General features: G+C 36.7%; 2 protein-coding genes and 1 pseudogene across 3 annotated transcripts; 2 read left to right on the top strand and 1 right to left on the bottom strand.

Annotated features, from left to right (window-relative positions):
- Window positions 1–1,279: 1,279 nt before the first annotated feature.
- Window positions 1,280–2,961, top strand: LOC114162838 (uncharacterized). 2 transcript variants are annotated; one of them, XM_028046816.2, is made up of 3 exons: window positions 1,280–1,449; window positions 1,738–2,382; window positions 2,495–2,961. In XM_028046816.2, exons 2-3 carry the CDS (start codon window positions 1,762–1,764, stop codon window positions 2,705–2,707), a joined length of 834 nt encoding a protein of 277 aa, XP_027902617.1. In that variant the 5' UTR covers window positions 1,280–1,449; window positions 1,738–1,761; the 3' UTR covers window positions 2,708–2,961. The 2 variants fall into 2 exon arrangements, with proteins under 2 accessions (XP_027902617.1, XP_027902618.1); XM_028046817.2 differs by lacking the exon at window positions 1,280–1,449 and adding an exon at window positions 1,471–1,635.
- Window positions 2,962–9,904: 6,943 nt separating this feature from the next.
- Window positions 9,905–11,343, top strand: LOC114163605 (uncharacterized; annotated as a pseudogene).
- A 941-nt stretch (window positions 11,344–12,284) lies between these two features.
- On the bottom strand, window positions 12,285–18,525 carry RSW3 (Glycosyl hydrolases family 31 protein). The gene is made up of 6 exons (XM_028046682.2): window positions 16,888–18,525; window positions 15,715–15,988; window positions 15,430–15,565; window positions 14,691–14,901; window positions 14,297–14,503; window positions 12,285–13,053 (listed from the first exon to the last, which is right to left on the bottom strand). The coding sequence occupies exons 1-6, from the start codon at window positions 18,436–18,438 to the stop codon at window positions 12,685–12,687; spliced, it is 2,748 nt and encodes a 915-aa protein (XP_027902483.2). The 5' UTR covers window positions 18,439–18,525; the 3' UTR covers window positions 12,285–12,684.
- Window positions 18,526–18,788: the final 263 nt, after the last annotated feature.

Here is an 18,788-nt window from a genome sequence, read left to right as displayed (position 1 = left end):
GGACTGCTATTTATGTTAGAAAGTTATATTTTATTTTATTATAATTTTTAATAAGAATTTCTTCTTCTTTTTTACATAGTTTTTTATTTCTTTTTTCAAAAGTCAATTATAATCTTTTTATAAGAGTAAAATGGTAAAAAAAATAATAGTGAAAAATAATATCTAATGAAAATAAATAAATTTTTGGTATCAAAATATCATTATCCTTATCTATAAAAACATAATTGTTATTGTGAACAAGAATTCAATAAAGATATAAATGTTAATAAGAATGGAATTTTGTTTCATAAATTACAGAATAGTATAATCATATTTAATCTCTCATCATATTTTACCGGAAAATTTATCACTCCCTTCTATGTTCTCCTTCATCAAATAATAATATTGATTTATTCCTATCACTTTTGACAAACAATTGTCGTCTTATTTTATGTTCTGGATGTCCTAATTTCACAAGGTAATGGCGCTAAAAGAAAGAGAATGAGAGACAATTATCATTTAGAACAGGTTTCTATTACAAGTAAAAGTAGAATTTTGAGTTCCACTGAATTAGTATTATTTTCTAATCTACCATTTAGATATCTTTAAGTTCATGTTAATGTTTCTAATGTTAGGTTAACGAACATGAAATAGATTTCACTCAGGTCGTCGTCCAACAAGTAACCGACGTTAGTATTGATGGACCCAAAATAAAATTAATACTAAAGTAATACCATAATAGTAAAAAATGTCAATAACATAGCCAACATGGTATTATATTTTTTACTATTATAATTAGTATTGTAACTTCTATTTAAATTATTAGTTATATTATAGTATTTTGGCACCATCTAAGACTATAAAGAATGCTTATCTAATAATAACACAAAAAAAAAAAAAACTATTTCTAGTACAATCATTATATTCATGTATAACACAAATAAAATCATTATATTCATAATACACATATAAAATAGTACAAATATTTTGTCCCTCCTACTGGACATGCGAATTTATTTTACGAAAGAAAAATAGATTGTTAAGAAAAAAATGGCTAAAAATTTATTTTGTTTATCAACCGTCATTGTGAAAGGGTTAAGATATGAAGCACAAAGGATAAGAAAGAAGGAAGAAAAAGGAAAGAAGAACTGTGTTGGGCATTATGTATAACTAGAATGTAACACGTGCAGATCATTGGACAGTGATAATAAGCTAACAGAGGACACGTGTCGTGCATGCTGCATTCGCGTGGCATGGAGCAGTGCATGGTTCTTTATCTTTCTTTGCACCAAATTAGGATCATAAACTCATCCTTTGCTTCGTCTCTTTCATCGCCTACGGCAACGCTTCATCATTTTCAACCAAAATTTCTACTTCTTCCTCTTCCTCTCTCCAACACCTCTCTTCTTACACCATTTTCTCTTTTCTTTGCCCCCGTCACCTTCTCTTATCTTCTTCACCACCCTTCTTGTAAGTGTCTATCTCATCACTTGTCTGATATATTTCTCTTTCTCTGTTATCTAAACACCCAGCAACCACTTTAAATTTTATATATTTTGATTGAATGATTGCAAGCATTGTACAGAACATAAACCTATATAGATACAGTTTTATGTGTAATAATTCAAATCTACGACAAAAAGAACAATATACAAGGTTAATTGTTCTTCTTATGGTTATGATGATTGTCGGGGATGATGATGTGGTGTTGTGTGTGACAGATGTTTATGTAACGCCTTTGTTTAATTTTGTTTCTAGAGAAAGTGAATAAAGAAGAAGAAAATGTCTGGTGTGTCTGTAGCAATGTCTCGTCCACCAGCACCAACGGGAGAACAAAGGGTGTCTTCAGGCGGCTCAAAGTATAAACGGCGATCAGAAGAGGGAGCACAAGGTGGTGGCATGATGGGTTCACTACGCATGATAGAGCTTCAACTTGTGGCCTTCATTTTGGTGTTCTCAGCAAGTGGCCTTATCCCACTCCTTGACCTAGTTTTCCCTGTACTTGCCTCTGCTTACATCGTGGCACTCTCATATTTTGCCTTTCCGACAAAGTCCTCATCATCAGCTTCATCTGGGTCGGGGACTGAGCTCTTCAGAGGGAGCAGAATGTTCCGAATGTATGTGGTTGTTGGAACCACCGTGGGGTTGTTCTTGCCTCTGGCTTATGTTCTTGGAGGGTTTGCAAGAGGGGATGAGCATGCTGTGCGTTCAGCCACCCCTCACTTGTTCTTGTTGTCCTTTCAGATATTGACTGAGAACATCATCGGAGGGTTGTCTTTGTTTTCACCACCTGTGAGAGCCATGGTTCCCATGCTCTACACAATCAGAAGGATCTTTGTGGATATTGATTGGATTCATGATGTCTGGCTCAACAAGACTTTGCCTGTCAATGCCAGGTTTCAGGTACGATGTTAATCAGAAATGGTCCTTTTGAGTGGTGATTTGGTTTCTATGATTCATTGCATGTATATGTATGAAATGAATGAGTTTCAAGTGTTGCAATTAATGCATGCAGGACTCGGCGTGGCATATGTTCGGGAAGTTTTTGGCAGTGGCCAATCTGGTTTATTTCTCGATCAATCTATTCGTGTTCTTGATTCCGTGCTTCCTTCCAAGAGCTTTTGAGAGGTATTTCGAAGATAAGGAAGAGATCTTCTCTAAGTCAGCAGAGGAAAAGCGATCTATGGTTCACAACAAATCACAATTTCCAGAAAAGAAGACAGATTAAGACCCAATTTCACTTCACTTGCAATTTTCAACACTTCAGCAATATTTTTTTTGTTTTTTTCTCTTAGAAAATGTTTATGACTGTGTATGATGGATGATATGTGTGAGCCTGGACTTCAAATCTGGCTCCTTCTTTAGATTAAGAAACTATTTGGGTTTTTTGATAGATTTTATGTATCATACATGTTAATTGTCTTAATATTTTCTAGACTCTTTTCCCCTTTGTTTAATAATATATCAATAGCCATCTTAAAATCTCGACACTTTGAATGATATCTATATTTCTTTGATATATAATGGAGTTATAGAAAAGACCCTTTTAACACTTGTTTTTTGTTGGCTGAATTGCAATAAATTCTTAGCACAAAAAGAGCACAACTATTTGGTTTCTTCAAGCTCTCCCCGCCCCCGTCTTTTTTTGTGTCATATGTTTACACATATTTAGTGTCAGTGCCCTTTGTCTTACCAAACCTCAAAGTAATAGAACAATTTTTTCAGAAATAGAACGGTTTTTTTATAAAATTAAAATTAGTCTATACATGAATTAATTTATGAGAATACTTTTTCTAAAATTTATTTTTTAATTTTACATAAATTTATTTTAATCTATAAAGAATTTAATTAGTTTCTTTTCTATTTTTCTAAACATTTGTAGAGAAATTAATCAAAAAATAGGAAAATTCAACTGAAGAATCGGATTTGGTCAGAGTTTTATGAATGTACACAGAAAATGGCACATGGTAAGAAAAATATTGCATCCGCATTTTTATGATAAATATTAGAAAATGAAATTATATATAAAAAAGTGAGAAAAAATTATAATCAAATGTATATATTGTGAAAATATCTACTAGTCATTACTCTAACCAAATGTATATATGTGAAAATGTTTACAAATCGTTATATTCTAAAATTCTGAATTTGTTTTTTATTCTCATTGTGTAGAGGTTTCCTTCCATTTTGTTTGGTAAGAAACAGTTCTTCTGTCTTGCGGGAAACAATCCGTGTATAATTGATACAATATGCGGTATGCCTCGATAGTTAAGAAGACTAACTAAATAGTCCACATTATTTTTATTTGTTTTCAAATTACATAATGTCACTAATGAATTATTATTACAAATAAAATAATGCATAAGAGTTTATCTTGTAATAATTCAAATTTATTACAAATAATGCATAAAAGTTTATCTTGTAATAATTCAAATGAAAAGTAATTTTAGTGTATACATATGTATATAAGGCAGGCAAGTGTTGTAACGTTTCATTTTAATAGATAAATCTATCTAAATAAAATATCGTACATATTACAATATTCAAAGGGGCATCAAGGGACATGAGATTTAAAGTATAAGGGGTTCGCAGCCATCCAAATATTCAATAAAAAAAAACTAAGACACACCATTGTACCCTTAACAAAACAGAAACATTCGACAGATGACCAAAAGCTTACTCATAAGCAAGGGATTACAATATAATAATAACTCTTTAACATGGGCTCAACAACGAGTTCAACAGCAAATCCTGTCAAATTAAGCTGCAGCATTCCCGTCGTCATTGCGATTACTAAGAGTTTCCACATTTGCTCACATCAATAAATTGATGATCATCGTTAAAAGAGAAAACCACATACGAGACACACAAGCAAACAAAAAGGATAAGCTAGAGTAAAAAAATTTTATCATACAATTGAACATATGAATTTAAAAGTTGAGAACACATAAATCACTCAACCATGTGATAGCAACCAACAAGACTCTACGACACATTTATCTGGATACATATAATTAGTCAGATTCATTGGATGCTTGTACTTGTGGTGGCCTCTACTGCTATGTAGAGCCCTTGCTGTAACATCCCGACTGGATATTTACGGATTTAAATATTAAAATAGAGAAATATAATTAAACTACATTTACTGAAATATCATTTCCCTAAAACACGAGAAATTTTAAAACTTTTATTACCTCAACAATAATCCAAATATCCATGATAATAAATACTATTATAATTGTCCAAAAGTCTAGTAATATCCATGTTTACAATTTATTTGAAATCATAACAACAATATAAAACCCTAAGAAAATCCTTTTCCCTAGTCTAGTCCCGCTTCGGCTCTACGCTCCACTAGAACCACCTGCAACGTCATCTGCTCTCGTGTACTACGTACACGATCATCGCCAAACACAAACAGATAGGGTGAGCTAAAGGAATATAAACATATACAACAATTTATATAACAAAACACACACATTAAAGGAACTCCATCCTTTGGTCTCATCACACATGACCACCACCATGTAATCCATGTTCTACGTCTTTGGTTGATAATCTCAAGCTATCGTTGTTATCCAACCTACAAGCCACCACTTATAGAACACATCCGGGAACACTCACTATTCTGAGCCACAACTCAAAGAATGCTCATATTACCCTCCATTCTGAGCCACAACTCTAGGAATACACCAGCATCTGACCCTTGAGATATCGCCAAAGCCTTGTAGACCACGCACCTCCAAAGCAAGCAAAACCCAATGTTTGCTTCATCAAAAATCGCCTGGCACTCCACACGAGTCACCAGGAGCAAAAGGCTTCCAAACTGGCTGGCGGGGAACACGTGCTGCCAGGCGCCAAGCACCTCTGATGCTACTATTTCTACGAGTATCGCCTGGCGGGACAACCCTTATCGCCAAGCGCTACAGGCTTCAATTCTCTACTGGTTTTGTAGCTATCGCTTGGCGGTCAAACACCACCGCCAGGCGCTACACCAGTACTTGCGCAGTACTGGTTTTTAAGCACCTAGAACAAAATAAAAATCAATCCATTCACATTTCATATATATATATATTCCCCCTTTAAATCCATTCCATTCTAACTTATGAATAACGCATGCCCAAACAAATATAAGCAACAACACTCTAACAATTTAAGCACATGATCCTATACACCAATGCAAATTAATATTGACACACATGCATTCACCAATAACCAATTATCCTCATATGACTAACCCAAAGGACCATTCAAACTGTTAGAGACTTACCACATAACCCAATCATGCTTCATTAGAAATTACTTGAAATTATCAAGAGCTTAACCATGTATTTCAAAGACTCCAAAATCAGCAGTATTGAGTAACGTATATCTCTAGCTACTGTCCTCCAAATCAAATCTCCACTGTTCAAAGTGAAGAACTACATGTTATGGACCACCTGTCAAAATTTTACCTAAATTGGACGGTTAATGAACCGAAAAATGCAGTTTTATGAAAACTGCGCAAACCAGAAAAATGGTGGTGCCTAGTGCCCAAAAATGAGGAAGGTGGCGCCTGGGGGGAGTAAACTACCGCCTGGCGGTTCCTGTTGCACGAAAAGTACGAAAAACAGCGTCTTTCATGAACAGAACACCACGTACCTCTGGTGTGGCGCCTAGCGGCCAATTGGGTGCCTCCAGGCGGTTCCTACTATTCCAATCCACTATAATTCTTCTTCCACTCGATTTATGATCCAATAGGTGGCATTCACGTGTTTATATTCACTATTCCTTCATAAGACTTCTTCATATACGAAATTCCACTAACCTTACCACTTAATCTAGTGTGACTATGAAATCCCCAATTCATCAACCCAAAAATTTATATTCATGCAATTTTCACCCAATCGAACCTTCAATTTTATATACTTCAGCAAATTCGGGCTTCCAATCATTTCCAATCATCACTTGCTAGGCGGTTTCTGGAAAATTCCAGAAACACGAAAATTACATGATATAGGCAGGTTATATACATCTAATTTTTCATACATTTCATACGATTTAACAACACGAAATAAAAGTACGGTTCCAGCTCCCCTAACCTGGATTCCTCGCTTTGAAATTGATTACTCGCATTTTGCCTTGGTTCCACAATGATTTTCTCCCTTGCCTCCACTCAACCACACGTAGCAGCCTTCCCTTTCTCTCAATTAGCACAATGTATGCTCTGTTAATCCACCCATCACAGACCTCACAAAAACTAGTCAAGAAAACTCTTTCACTTTCCCTTAATGGTCTCTTTAAACATGGCATAATGGTGGTTAATGCTGGAAAACGAATTTCTATCATTAAGAGGTGTAATTGCCTTTCAAAAGCCATTACTTCATGAGTTTTCCAGCCCCTCTTGGCTTCTAGGATTTCCTTGTCCTTTCACATTCATGCCAAAAGAAATTTTGACAAAAAGAAAGTTTAGTGTGGATTCACCAAGGTTCAAACCCATAACCATGTCAATGTCAAACCAAAGCACAACCTTTTAGCTAATTCATGTTTAATGATAATTCCTATAAATATAGGATTAAATTATCACTCATTATAATCAAGCATATTATTAAAAATAATAATAAAATAAATGGTATATAATGGCATACATGGGACTTGAACCTAAGTCCTCTCAACACACTAAGTATTCTCAACCATTTGAGCTAGTACTTTTCCACATCATAAACCTTAACATTAAATATCATAAAGGCTTCCACTAACCACATTTATTAATGAATTATTTATTTAATTAATTAATTTCATGGGTCTTACACTTGCCAATGGGTTTCACCCTATCACACACAAGGTTAGCTTTCAAACATTTAAGGCCATTATCCTGCCAAAGACTAGGGTCTTCTGCTACTCTCACCACTTGAGTCAGTACGCTCTACGTGAGACTAACTGACTCTTTAGAGCTTCAGAATGCAATCCTTACTTGAATCCTTACTTAATTATATACTGAGACACCACCATGAAACCTTACTAAGAGGTTCGTGGAATTATGTCCATTACCTGAGGCACCACCATGAGCTCTCACTACGAAGGTCATGGAACTACGTCCTTACATGAGGCACCACCATTAACTTTCACTAAGAGGATCATGGAATTACGTCCTTTCATGAGGCACACCATGAACTCTCACCAAGAGGTTCATGGAATTACGTCCTAAACCATGAGGCACCACCATGAGATCTCATCAAGAGATTCATGGAATTACGTCCTAAACCATGAGGCACCACCACCATGGTTGTAAAAATCATGACCCGAAATGTAAGATCGTACGAGTCTACGATCTTTTGCATCCTCTTTGATCCTGCTCCACTTAAAATACGCGATCTTCAAGGATCGTGTTGGATCGCCGGTGTAAATTGCAACTCGACTGGGAGCGGCGATTCCAGCGATGCGGTCCCTTCCAATCGCAACGGTGCTAATCCCTTCCAGACAGTGAGGAAAAAATGAGCAAACCTTGTGGCGACAGTGACAACTGCAGCAGCAGTGCCTTCTATCACCAGCGTTGAGTCTCACGACAACGTTGACGACGACTTTCGCATCTCGCAGCAGCAGCTTCGCATCTCATAACAGTAGCACCAGCTTCGCATCTCACAGCAGCACCACCAGTTTTACATCTCGCAGCGGCAACAGCACCAGCTTCGCATTGCAGCGACAACAGCAATAACCAGCTTCACATCGCAGCGGCAGCAGCACTTTTTAATCTAATTTTGAAAAACCCTAAATTTCTAACCTAATTTTTTAGACTTTCAAAAAGCCCAATTTTAAAAGCCCACTCAGAAGTAAAACCTGCACAGTAAAACCATAGTTGCAGGTAAAAGTAACTTTTTTTAAAAAATTTACTATCTCCCTCTCTGTTACATTAGAATCAGTGACATGATTTAAAAATAAAATGTTAGAAACTATCGCCCTCTCTATCACACATCTAACGTTAAAAAAATCAATCAGCGGGATAATAACTCATTTATTTCCTTCCTCTTATTAAATTAAAAGATCTACTCTTCAAAAAGATTTAGAAAATATTTTATTAAAATTAAAAAATTTGCTCCTTAAAAATTAAGAAAATGTTTTATCAGATTAAAAAAATTTGCTCTTAAAGATTAAAAAAATATTTTATTAGGATTAAAAAATGTGCTCCTTAAATATTTAGAAAAAATTTTATTAAGATTAAAAAATTTGCTCCTTAAAAATTAAGAAAAATATTTTATCAGATAAAAAATTTTGCTCTTTAAAGATTAAAAAAAATTATTAGGATTAAAAAAGCTGCTCCTTAAAAATTAAGAAAATGTTTTATTCAGAATAAAAAATCTGCTTCTTAAAGATTAAGAAAAAAAAAATGGGACAACTTACCTTAAAAAAACTATTAATTCTCTCCTTGCCGCCACTTTTTACAATTAAAAATCACTAATTTCCAAAATTAAAAAGTGGGATAGTGATTGTTTACTTTAAAAAACTACTAATTCTCTCCTTGCTGCCACTTTTTACAATTAAAAATCACTAGTTCCCTCATTTTGCTAAGATTAAAAAAACTACTCCTTCTTCTTTATAAATAATAGAACTACAACGACACACATGACACAGACTACTGTACTACGCAGTAAAATTACCATTTCCTCTATTCTCTCTATTTTTTTTCACTACGTGTACCCAATCGTCCATTCCCTTTCTTCCACATCATCACTACACCAATTTTTCAACTTACACTATTCATGACATCCAAACTGTAGTCCACTTTTGCATTATTAAAATGACTTCAAAATCTTCTATACCCGTGGCTCCAAAAAATGCCCCAGGAAATAAGAGTGATATAGCATGGAAGCATTGTAATTCTGTTGGTGGGGATACTAGAAAGCTACAATGCAAATACTGTTAGAAGGTAGTAACAGGGGGAGTTTATCGATTGAAGCATCACTTAGCTGGTACTCAAAAGGATGTTGGTGCTTGCAAGGATGTTACTGATGAAGTGAAGAAAGAGATATGGGAAATTGTTGTTGGTTTGCAACAAAATTTAAACAAGAAATCAAGGCTGAATATGGAGGAGGAAACAATAGAAGCTAGTGAGAAAAGAAAAAATTAGTGAAGCTTCATGTCCTACAAATATTTTTAAGAAGAGAGTAGTTGGTACACAAACTACCATTAACAACATGTTTAAGAAAGGTATGAGAGAGGAAGCTTGTCAAGCAATTACTAAATTCTTTTATAACAATGTTATACATTTCAATGTGGCAAAAAGTGAAGAATTCATTGCTATGCTTGATTTGTTTTCAAGACATGGTCTTGGATTTAAGGCTCCATCTTATCATGAGATCAAAGTTAAATATTTGAAGGAGGAAGTTCAAAATACATCCCTTGCTTTGCAAGCACATAGGGATGAATGGAAAAAAATGGGATGTCCCGAATGCATTATCGTCCCGAATTAAAAGCAGATTTGGAAGTGAAACGAGGTTTGATGGAATGTATAACTAGGATGGTCGAGGATGAGGATGAACAAACTCTCATTTATGTTCAAATTGATGATTTTAGAAAACGAGCAAAATGTTTTTGTTGTCCTTTGGCTACTAGGTCAATTAATTTAAAGACTCCAGCAGATTGGTGGGAGTCTTATGGTGATGAATATCCTGAACTCCAAAAATTTGTGATTCATGTATTATGCTTGACATGTAGCTCCTCCAGATGTGAGCGTAATTGGAGTTCCTTTGAGATGGTAAGTTAATGTTAGAATATATCACTATAATAAATTACTAGTAGTGCTCGCTTATCATATTTGTCTTTGCATTTTTTTAGGTCCATACAAAGAGAAGAAATAGGCTAAAGCAAAGCACAATGAATGATGTTGTTTTTGTTATGGCCAATTCAAAATTAGCCAAGAAGAAACAAACAAGAAACCAGCTCGAATTAACATTGATGATTGTTCATCCGATGAAGAGTGGATTATGGAAGATGAGCATGAGCAAAATGAAGCATTGGATTTGGATGAGAACTTGATTCCAATTGAAATTCAGGAAGATGAAACTTTACATAGTCAAGACTTAGATATGGCTGATTTGAATGACGAAGGAGATAGGAATGTTGGAGCTGAAGATTGTGAATTTAACTTAGAAGACTATTTGGTTTAGAAGAATCATTATTTTGTTATTCCTATATACGTAGGATATTGATTTGCACCTAGTGATGTGCTCTTTTATTTCATATATTATAAAATTTACTTATGAATTTTGAGTGACAATAAATTTGTAGGATCTTACGATCCATGTTACGATCTTCCGATTTACGATTTATATTTTCCTTTACGATTTAACGTTAGATGTGTGATAGAGAGGGAGATAGTTTTTAACGTTTTATTTTTAAATCATGTCACTGTTTCTAATGTAACAGAGTGGGAGATAGTAACTTTTTTAAAAAAAGTTACTTTTACCTGCAGCTATGGTTTTACTATGCAAGTTTTACTTTTGAGTGGGCTTTTAAAATTGGGCTTTTTGAAAGTTTAAAAAAGTAGGTTAGAAATTTTGGGTTTTTGGAAATTAGGTTAAAAAATGTTGTTGCCGCTGCGATGCGAAGTTGGTGTCGTTGCCGCTACGAGATATAAAGTTGGTGTTGCCGCTGCGAGATGCAAAGTTGGTGTTGTTGTTGCGAGATGTGAAGCTGCTGCTGCGAGATGCAAAATTCGTCGTCAACGTTGTCGTGAGACTCGACATTGTGATAGAGGGCGTTGTTGCTGCAGTTGTCACTACCACCACAAGGTCTGCTCATTTTTTCCTCACTATTTGGAAGGGATTAGCACCGTCACGATTGGAAGGGACTGCATCGCTGAAATCGCCGCTCCCAACCGAGTTGTGATTTACAACAGCGATCCAACACGATCCTTGAAGATCGCGTATTTTAAGTGGAGCGGGATCGGAGAGGATGCAAAAGATTGTAGACTCGTACGATCTTACGTTTTAGGTCGCGATTTTGACAACGATTGGGTAAGGTTCTGGAAAGAACCCATTTTCGAACCAAAACAAAAGACGGGAAAAAGAAAGGTAAAAGTTGGAACTCAACTTACTTGGAGGGAAACGCACTACCGACTTGGAGGAAAAGAGGAGTTCACTAAAACCGTAGCAGAGCTCTTTGCCTCAGTAGTGGAAGGTGAAAGGGTTCCTGTTTTCTAAGAATGGGGTAGAGTGAGAGGGATTGGGACTAGGAAAGGGTTTTAGGGCACCCTATGGACTGACCTTAGACCCAATAGTTAAGGCTAGGTCCTTAGACATTTAGAACAGGAAAAAGTGGGTCTTATAATAAGAAATAATTTAGTGTTTTCCTTATTATATCATATAATATTCAAAATTTAAAATGATTTTACTTGTAAGATTAGACCCATTTATCTTTTATTTAAAAGTTTGATAGGTTTCTTACCCATTGTGATTATTTTTTGCAAGTTCATTTCGTTAGTTCGTAATAAGTTAAATTACAGTTAATTTATTTACGAAAGCAAGGAATATTACATGTCAGGATAATAATATGGAACCGTGCCTCAAAATGGGAAAAGACATTTGAGGCTTATAAGCGAAAGACCAACTCTAATTAATAATGTGCTTTCCTTTCGTAAAAATAGTAAAAGATAGAAAGTAGATATTGGAGTACTAGTTAGTTAGTTAGTGGAGTGTGATGCGTGCATTTTACGTTATAAGGATTGAGGGGCCCGGAGGAGTGGGTGATGTTTTTGGAGGATCATCGTGTCTGATACAACATATCAGTAAACCCTGTTGAGTTTCATATTATGCACATACTCACGCATCTGAGATGAATATCTTCTATTTATTAAAATAGAGAGTTCACTATTCAAAAATGGTAACTTAGATGTAGCAGCCTATATTAACGACCAAGTTATTGCATTAATCACAAACTTTTCCCAAAACAAACGGACCATTCCAGATGACAGAAATTTATCGTTATCAACATAACTCTTGCAGACAATGGAATGGCAACTTCCAAATATTAATCTTTCGAGTTATCAAGTCCTACATTAAATAAGCCGCTCAAACTGAGTTGGTGCACATATTCGTCAACCAGTGCTTTTTCTGTCTCCTTGCCCCAACAACTATGCTCTTGAACTTCATATCGACTCAACTACAGACAAAATCTCGTTTTGCACTATCCGTAGCATTGAACATTAAACGCTTCCCTCAACCAGAATTGTTAAATAACTGTTATAGTCCAGGCTTCTGCAACACGGACATTAGGTTGGCGTACAGTCACAACAGCTGGTGCGCGTGCCCTTAAAAACCAGAGGGGGCCAAGTTCAATATCGATCTTTTGGTTTGATGGCTCAATGAGTGCATTTTTTGAGCCAGAAGCTTGTCCCAGCAGGATAATCCTCTCGATGAAAGCATCTGATGAATAACGCTTATTGCTACCTGAAGCAGGTGCCAGGTCTATGGAAGTGAGTTTCCCATTCGAGAAAATAAAACGTCTATGGATATAGGCCCCTTGCAGAAATTTAAAGCTGCTGCCATCATCAATGTAGAGTTCACCTTCAGCTGATTGGGAACTATTCAGAGCTATAACCTGTCGATAAAAAATTTATAAAAATTATGAAGAAGTAAATTAGTTGTCTACTTTAGATTACTGTCCACAGTTATCCGGACAACACAGCATTTACCGACTTGCTGTCTCAACCTCATGTACGCAATTTTTTGGTTGAAATGCAAACAAATAAGCAATCACGTTACTCAAATAGTCAATATCCACATGGTTTTTACACACGTCAGCGGAAAAATGAGATTCAGATCTTTTCTTGGATGTTATTTATACACAAGCACACATGCAATTACTCTTGCAATGCATAAAGTCATTCAGTTTATTGGTGTTATACACATCCTCATAATAGAATAAATTAGACAAAAACACAAGTGCACACATACGCATTCAACATTTTTGTTTAAATCATAGAGAAGTGAGAAAAATGAATGTTAAAATGCATTATATTTGCTTAAGATGTGCCTCAATGTTCAAAGATGGCCTGATTCCAAGTACCATGTGGGGCTAACTAGCAATCGAATGTCAAAATGAGACAACACGACTCATTTTTTGACGAACTAGAAATTTTGAAATCTGACTCAACCCACCACAAATTGGTAGGTTAAATAAGTTGACTCATTTATGCATATTTTGCTCTCCCAAATGTTTTATATGAAATATAATCAAAGTGGATTGACTCGACCCGCCTTTGTATAGTAGTATACTTGGGGTATTCACTTGTTTCACTATTACCCACAATTAAGAAGTCAAATTATAAAGATATTAAGTAAAACTCAAAATATTAACTTACATAATTGGACAAATAAATAATTCAAATACTATTGAAAAACATTCTAGTAAACAAAAGTGTCAACCTACATAATCAAAAGTAATAAATAATTATAATTGAAAAAATTATAAAAGGTTGTTGAAGATGAGTTACAAGTCAATTCACCTCCAAACCAACTTAAAATTGTTTAACCTATAAGTTAAATGAGTTGAATCTAATTTATCCCACATTAAGAAAAACTATATTTTTTTCCAATCAAGCCAACTAGAACCCGTGGTGAGCCAAGTTGGCTCATGAGTTCGAGTCCATTTTGACACCCTAACTAGCATAAACTTTGTTGTGATATATGTATATATGTATGACAGCAAAGGGTTTTGAATAGAAAGACAATAAACCACGACCTAGTAAATAACAGAAAAGGTAAGAATTATGTCTCATGAGATATATCTGACAATAAGAATATTCACAAAAGAATTACAGTAGATCAACATGAATACATACCAGAGTGTAGGGATCATTTGCCATCTGAGTGGAACTTCGCCGAAACCGGTCTTTCCTTGCAACAATGGTCCCAGCTCTTTGAAAAGCTGGAATGCTCTCCTCAGTAACCTGCAGCTTGTGTGTCACCCCTCCCTTGTACACAGTTCCAGTTCTTAGGTCATACCAGGATTCTTTTCCAGGCAAATAGACCGAAGCATGCTTAGCTCGCTGCCAGCAACAAGCCATTCTCAAACTTAAGTCAAAGATCACAAAAGTAGAACGAAATAATATGCAAAGGAAAACATATATATATATATATATATATATATATATACACACACACACACACACACACACATGTGTGTGCGTGTTGTGTGCATGTTGTGTGCGTATATATGGAAATTGATTAAATCACCTCAGTATAGATCCCTTGCACTAAAAGGCTACTCCCAACCATGAAAGCTTCGTCATTGCTAAAAGTAGCTTCATCAGATGGGAATTCCATCCACAGTGGACGAACCACAGGAACACCAGTAGTGTTAGCTTCCCTGAATAATGTGTAGAAGTATGGGAGAAGCGCATAACGAACATGTATAGCATCTTTAATCAATTCTGTATTTCGTTCTCTGCAATATCATAAAGATAATCAATTTACAATGTTGACAAACAGATACCTATACAATGCCGGCCACATATGATAGTCAAGGCACACAATAGATACCTATAGTACATATGCATGAAATTCAACTTTTATAAATTCAAACATTAATGTCACTATTAACCATGTGCATGTGGGGGAGAGATGTAGCCACATGGAAGTTATTTGTCGATTTCAGTGATCATGTGCCCCTGTGATACGAATTAGCAATTACAATATTATAATATGGACATACAGTTCAGTTCCACTTCATTTACATCTAAGATTCGCATGGTATTTCATGGGACGGTTCATCCCTTGATAGATATTAGCCTGGTTTTTAATACATCCTTCTCTTGAAAGAATGTTTCACTGGTTTTTAGAGGCGTCAGCTCTTAAAACAAAGACATGAACAGTAAAAGAACTGCTTTTTAATTGTTGGGCTGAAAGGAGTACCCAAAAAACCTGTAATATCTTAAATTTGGGGCAAAGAAATCTTGAAGTAAAGCAATTGTACCCAAACAACCACGGTTCTCGTCTTTTTGTGTCATGATGTGCATGGGCCCTAAAGAAAGGATAGTAAGCTCCTAGCTGATACCAACGAACCAACAACTCAGGCTCAGGATTCCCAAAAAATCCACCAACATCAGCACCTGCGTTATGTACAAGAGATATGAATAAGATATATGAACAAAAGGGAGAATTTTTTCTAACTCATACAAATAAATATATTGAATTGCTATGAATATGCAAAGAAAAGAATAATGAAATAAAAATACATTGTGAGAAGGGCAATACCCACCAGAGAATGACATCCCAGTAAGACCAAGGGTCAAAATCATAGGAATAGAAACTCTTAGGTGATCCCATTCGGCAGTGTTATCCCCGGTCCAAACTGCTCCATACCTTTGACTTCCAGCAAATAATGCTCTCGATAAAACAAATGGCCTGTCATTCCCATCACCACGCTTCACTAGACCATCAGCTGTTGCCATGTGGAAGTAATATCCATAGGCATTATGCAACTCTCGATGTTCCACGCCTCCGTAGTGTAAAGCATCTCTAGGCATTGTCACCTATATACAATGTGTGTAATCATATCTTCAGTTTCACTATCTCTAGGTGAGCATTGGAAATTTAAACAAACAAAAAAAACTCCTTAAGGGGCTTAATAGCACAATGAAAATGTGGATCACTTGGAACCCATAAATCCTGACTCTGCTTCACATGTCACAAAAAACTTAAATGCATATAAATAAACATCATGAGAAACGAGGATTCATAAGTACAGACATAGGATAAAAGCAATGAGAAAGACGATTACTATACAATTGCGGCACGCTCACAGTATCTCCAACATGTTTGGACAGCTCTTCCCGCTTTTTTTTCAGAACTATTAACAATTTGGGTTTGGTTTGGTTTCACTCAGACTCAGCAAATTTTGGAATCTCCCTCATATCATGAGATTATACAGTGGTAGAATCTTATCTTAGTTGGGGATTTTTATTTGTATTCATCATACTCTCCTTTTCCTCTTTCTCCCGAAGTGAACTTTTATACAACAGCCAACCTATCATTGAGCACCACAACACACTCATGGACATTAACCATGATAGCGTGACTGATATGTTGGCTGATCGTGATATTAACCTCTACTAATCTACTACATAAACGTTTTTTCTTGTGTTAAAGATAATATTTAATTTATAATAACTAGTCCTAAATTGTGATTCCTGATTATTAGAAGTCAATATTGTGCTAAATTAATACAAACCTTGCATCATTTTAGAGGCTCATGAGATCATAATGCTGCTCATTCAAAATTAGAATGTAAACAGATGATGAGAGGGAATTCCTTCAAGCACACAATTTTTATTCAACCTCAAAAAACATTGAAAATGAATACTCTAAATTCCTTATCTTAAATCTAAACAAGTGAAAAAAGAGAAATGAATGTTGGAATGAATTAGCGTACCTCTGGACCATTGAAAACAGAAGGTTCATTCATGTCGTTCCATATGTATAGAGAAGGCGTAGAACCAACATAATTCTGGTATGAGAACTTATCAGCCCACCAGGACCTAATTTCCGGGTTCAAAGTATCAGGATACGACGAGGAACCCGGCCAGCACCAACCATCAAAGTCTTTGCCACCGGAATCCTTAACATAATACCCCTTCTTCGACGCCTCTTTGTGCAAATAAAAATCATCGTCCCGCTTAATGTGAGGATCAACAATGGTAACCATGTGCCTCCCTTTATCAGCCAACTTCTTCTGCATCTCCTCAGGGTGCGGGAAAAGAGTCCTGTCCCAAGTGAAATACCTCTTCCCATTAGTGTGCTCAATGTCAAGCCACAAAACATCATAAGGAATATCCAACTCATCAAACTTAGAATCCACATGCTCAACATCCTCCTCATCACGGTAATTCCACCGGCACTGATGATAGGCAATTGAAAACATCTGGGGCATCGCCGGAGTTCCGGTGACCGCCGTGTACTGTTGCAAAACATCCTTAGGGCTTGGACCAATGAAAAAAAAGGTATCCACAACACCAGCTTCACTCATCCACAACGTGTCAATTCTGTGAGAAGGAAGCGCGATATGAGACCCTGCAGACTCGGCTTCCCAGCCAGGGGCAAGAACGTCGATTTGCATCTCCGCAGCGTTGAGCCAGAAAAACCCAGAACTACCCCTGGTTTTTCCGTGAGAAACCATGAAGGGGATTGAACCGTAGAGGCCAAAAGGAGAATCGTGGATGTACTCGAAGACATCGAGGTTGAAGAGACGGTAGGGTTCCGATTCTTCAACGTTTGGGCCTCTGGTGGGCCTTAGGGCGAGAGTGGTGGCGCGTTCAGGGATGCCATATACGAAATCGGCGCCGTAGAAAGATACGTCGAAGGAGATTGATTGGGGACCGTAGGGTCTACGGTCGGTGTGGGAGCGGAAATTTTCTTCCCAATTGTCGTCTTCGGATTTTTCTTTCAGCTGCTCGAAGTCGAAGAGACCGTGGGAGTTGAGGGAGATGACGCGTTCGCCGGAGTTATCGTCGCGGACGAAGAGTTCGAAAGGGTCGTGTCGGATGATGGCGGAGTGGCCGTCGGAGAGGTATACGGAGGAGGCGAGGCCGTTATCTTCCTCCGAAAGGCGCGGAAGCCAGAGCTTGGAGGAGGTGAATTCCGGAACGACGACGTCGGGGACCTCGAAGCGTTTCTTGGGAGGGGAGAGGGAGGGGTCTTCATCGATCTTGAGACGGAGGATGCCGTGTTGGTGAACGGAGAGAGTGAGGATCAAGGGTTTGGCTTGGGGTTCGGATTTGGGGGTGAGTTTGGCGGTGAGGTCACCGTCGGAGATGGTGACATCGGTGGCGATGAGGGAGGAGGAGCCGGGGATGCGGGATCGAGCTCGCTTGCAGAATGGGGTTTGGTGGCAGGTTCGGAATTCCTCTTTCTTCCATGAGAGAACGCAGTTTAGGTGGGAGCAGAGAAAGAGGAGAAAGAGGAAACGCAGCGTTTTGATCCTCATCTTCTCACTGGTAAGAGTGACGAGTGAGAGTAAGTTGATGCAGAAATGGTTGTGGTTGTGGCAGTTTTCTTTAGCATGTCCCTCACGCTTGTCCAGTATGATCACTTGACTTTTTCGGCTTTTACTGCATCCCTACAATTTCTTTTCGCACCCGCTCGTCTTTGAATTTTTAAAAGGATAAATATGTAATTTTCATATAAAATTAAAAGGTTTAAATACATTTTTAGTCTTCATTTTCGTAAGGTTTGTTGCGGATAGTCCTCATTTTGACATAATGTTTAAAATGGTCATCATTTTACTGAATATTTAAAATGGTCTTCATTTTCGCAATTCGTGTTTTATTTTGTCCT

Source organism: Vigna unguiculata, chromosome 9, assembly GCF_037176805.1.
Source record: "Vigna unguiculata cultivar grain cowpea cultivar isolate G323 ecotype 2 chromosome 9, ASM3717680v1, whole genome shotgun sequence".
Taxonomy (NCBI): domain Eukaryota; kingdom Viridiplantae; phylum Streptophyta; class Magnoliopsida; order Fabales; family Fabaceae; genus Vigna; species Vigna unguiculata.
Note: the sequence above shows the minus strand (reverse complement) of the source record. Positions and strands in the feature narration are given on the sequence as shown.

Coding starts and splice junctions, on each gene's coding strand:
- LOC114162838 (XM_028046816.2), top strand. CDS start 1,762: ATGTCTGGTGTGTCTGTAGCAATGTCTCGTCCACCAGCACCAACGGGA. Junction 2,383..2,494: donor CTGTCAATGCCAGGTTTCAG/GTACGATGTTAA, acceptor TAATGCATGCAG/GACTCGGCGTGGCATATGTT.
- RSW3 (XM_028046682.2), bottom strand. CDS start 18,438: ATGAGGATCAAAACGCTGCGTTTCCTCTTTCTCCTCTTTCTCTGCTCC. Junction 14,504..14,690: donor TGCAAGGGATCTATACTGAG/GTGATTTAATCA, acceptor TGTTGCTGGCAG/CGAGCTAAGCATGCTTCGGT. Junction 13,054..14,296: donor CAAATGATCCCTACACTCTG/GTATGTATTCAT, acceptor TTTTATCGACAG/GTTATAGCTCTGAATAGTTC.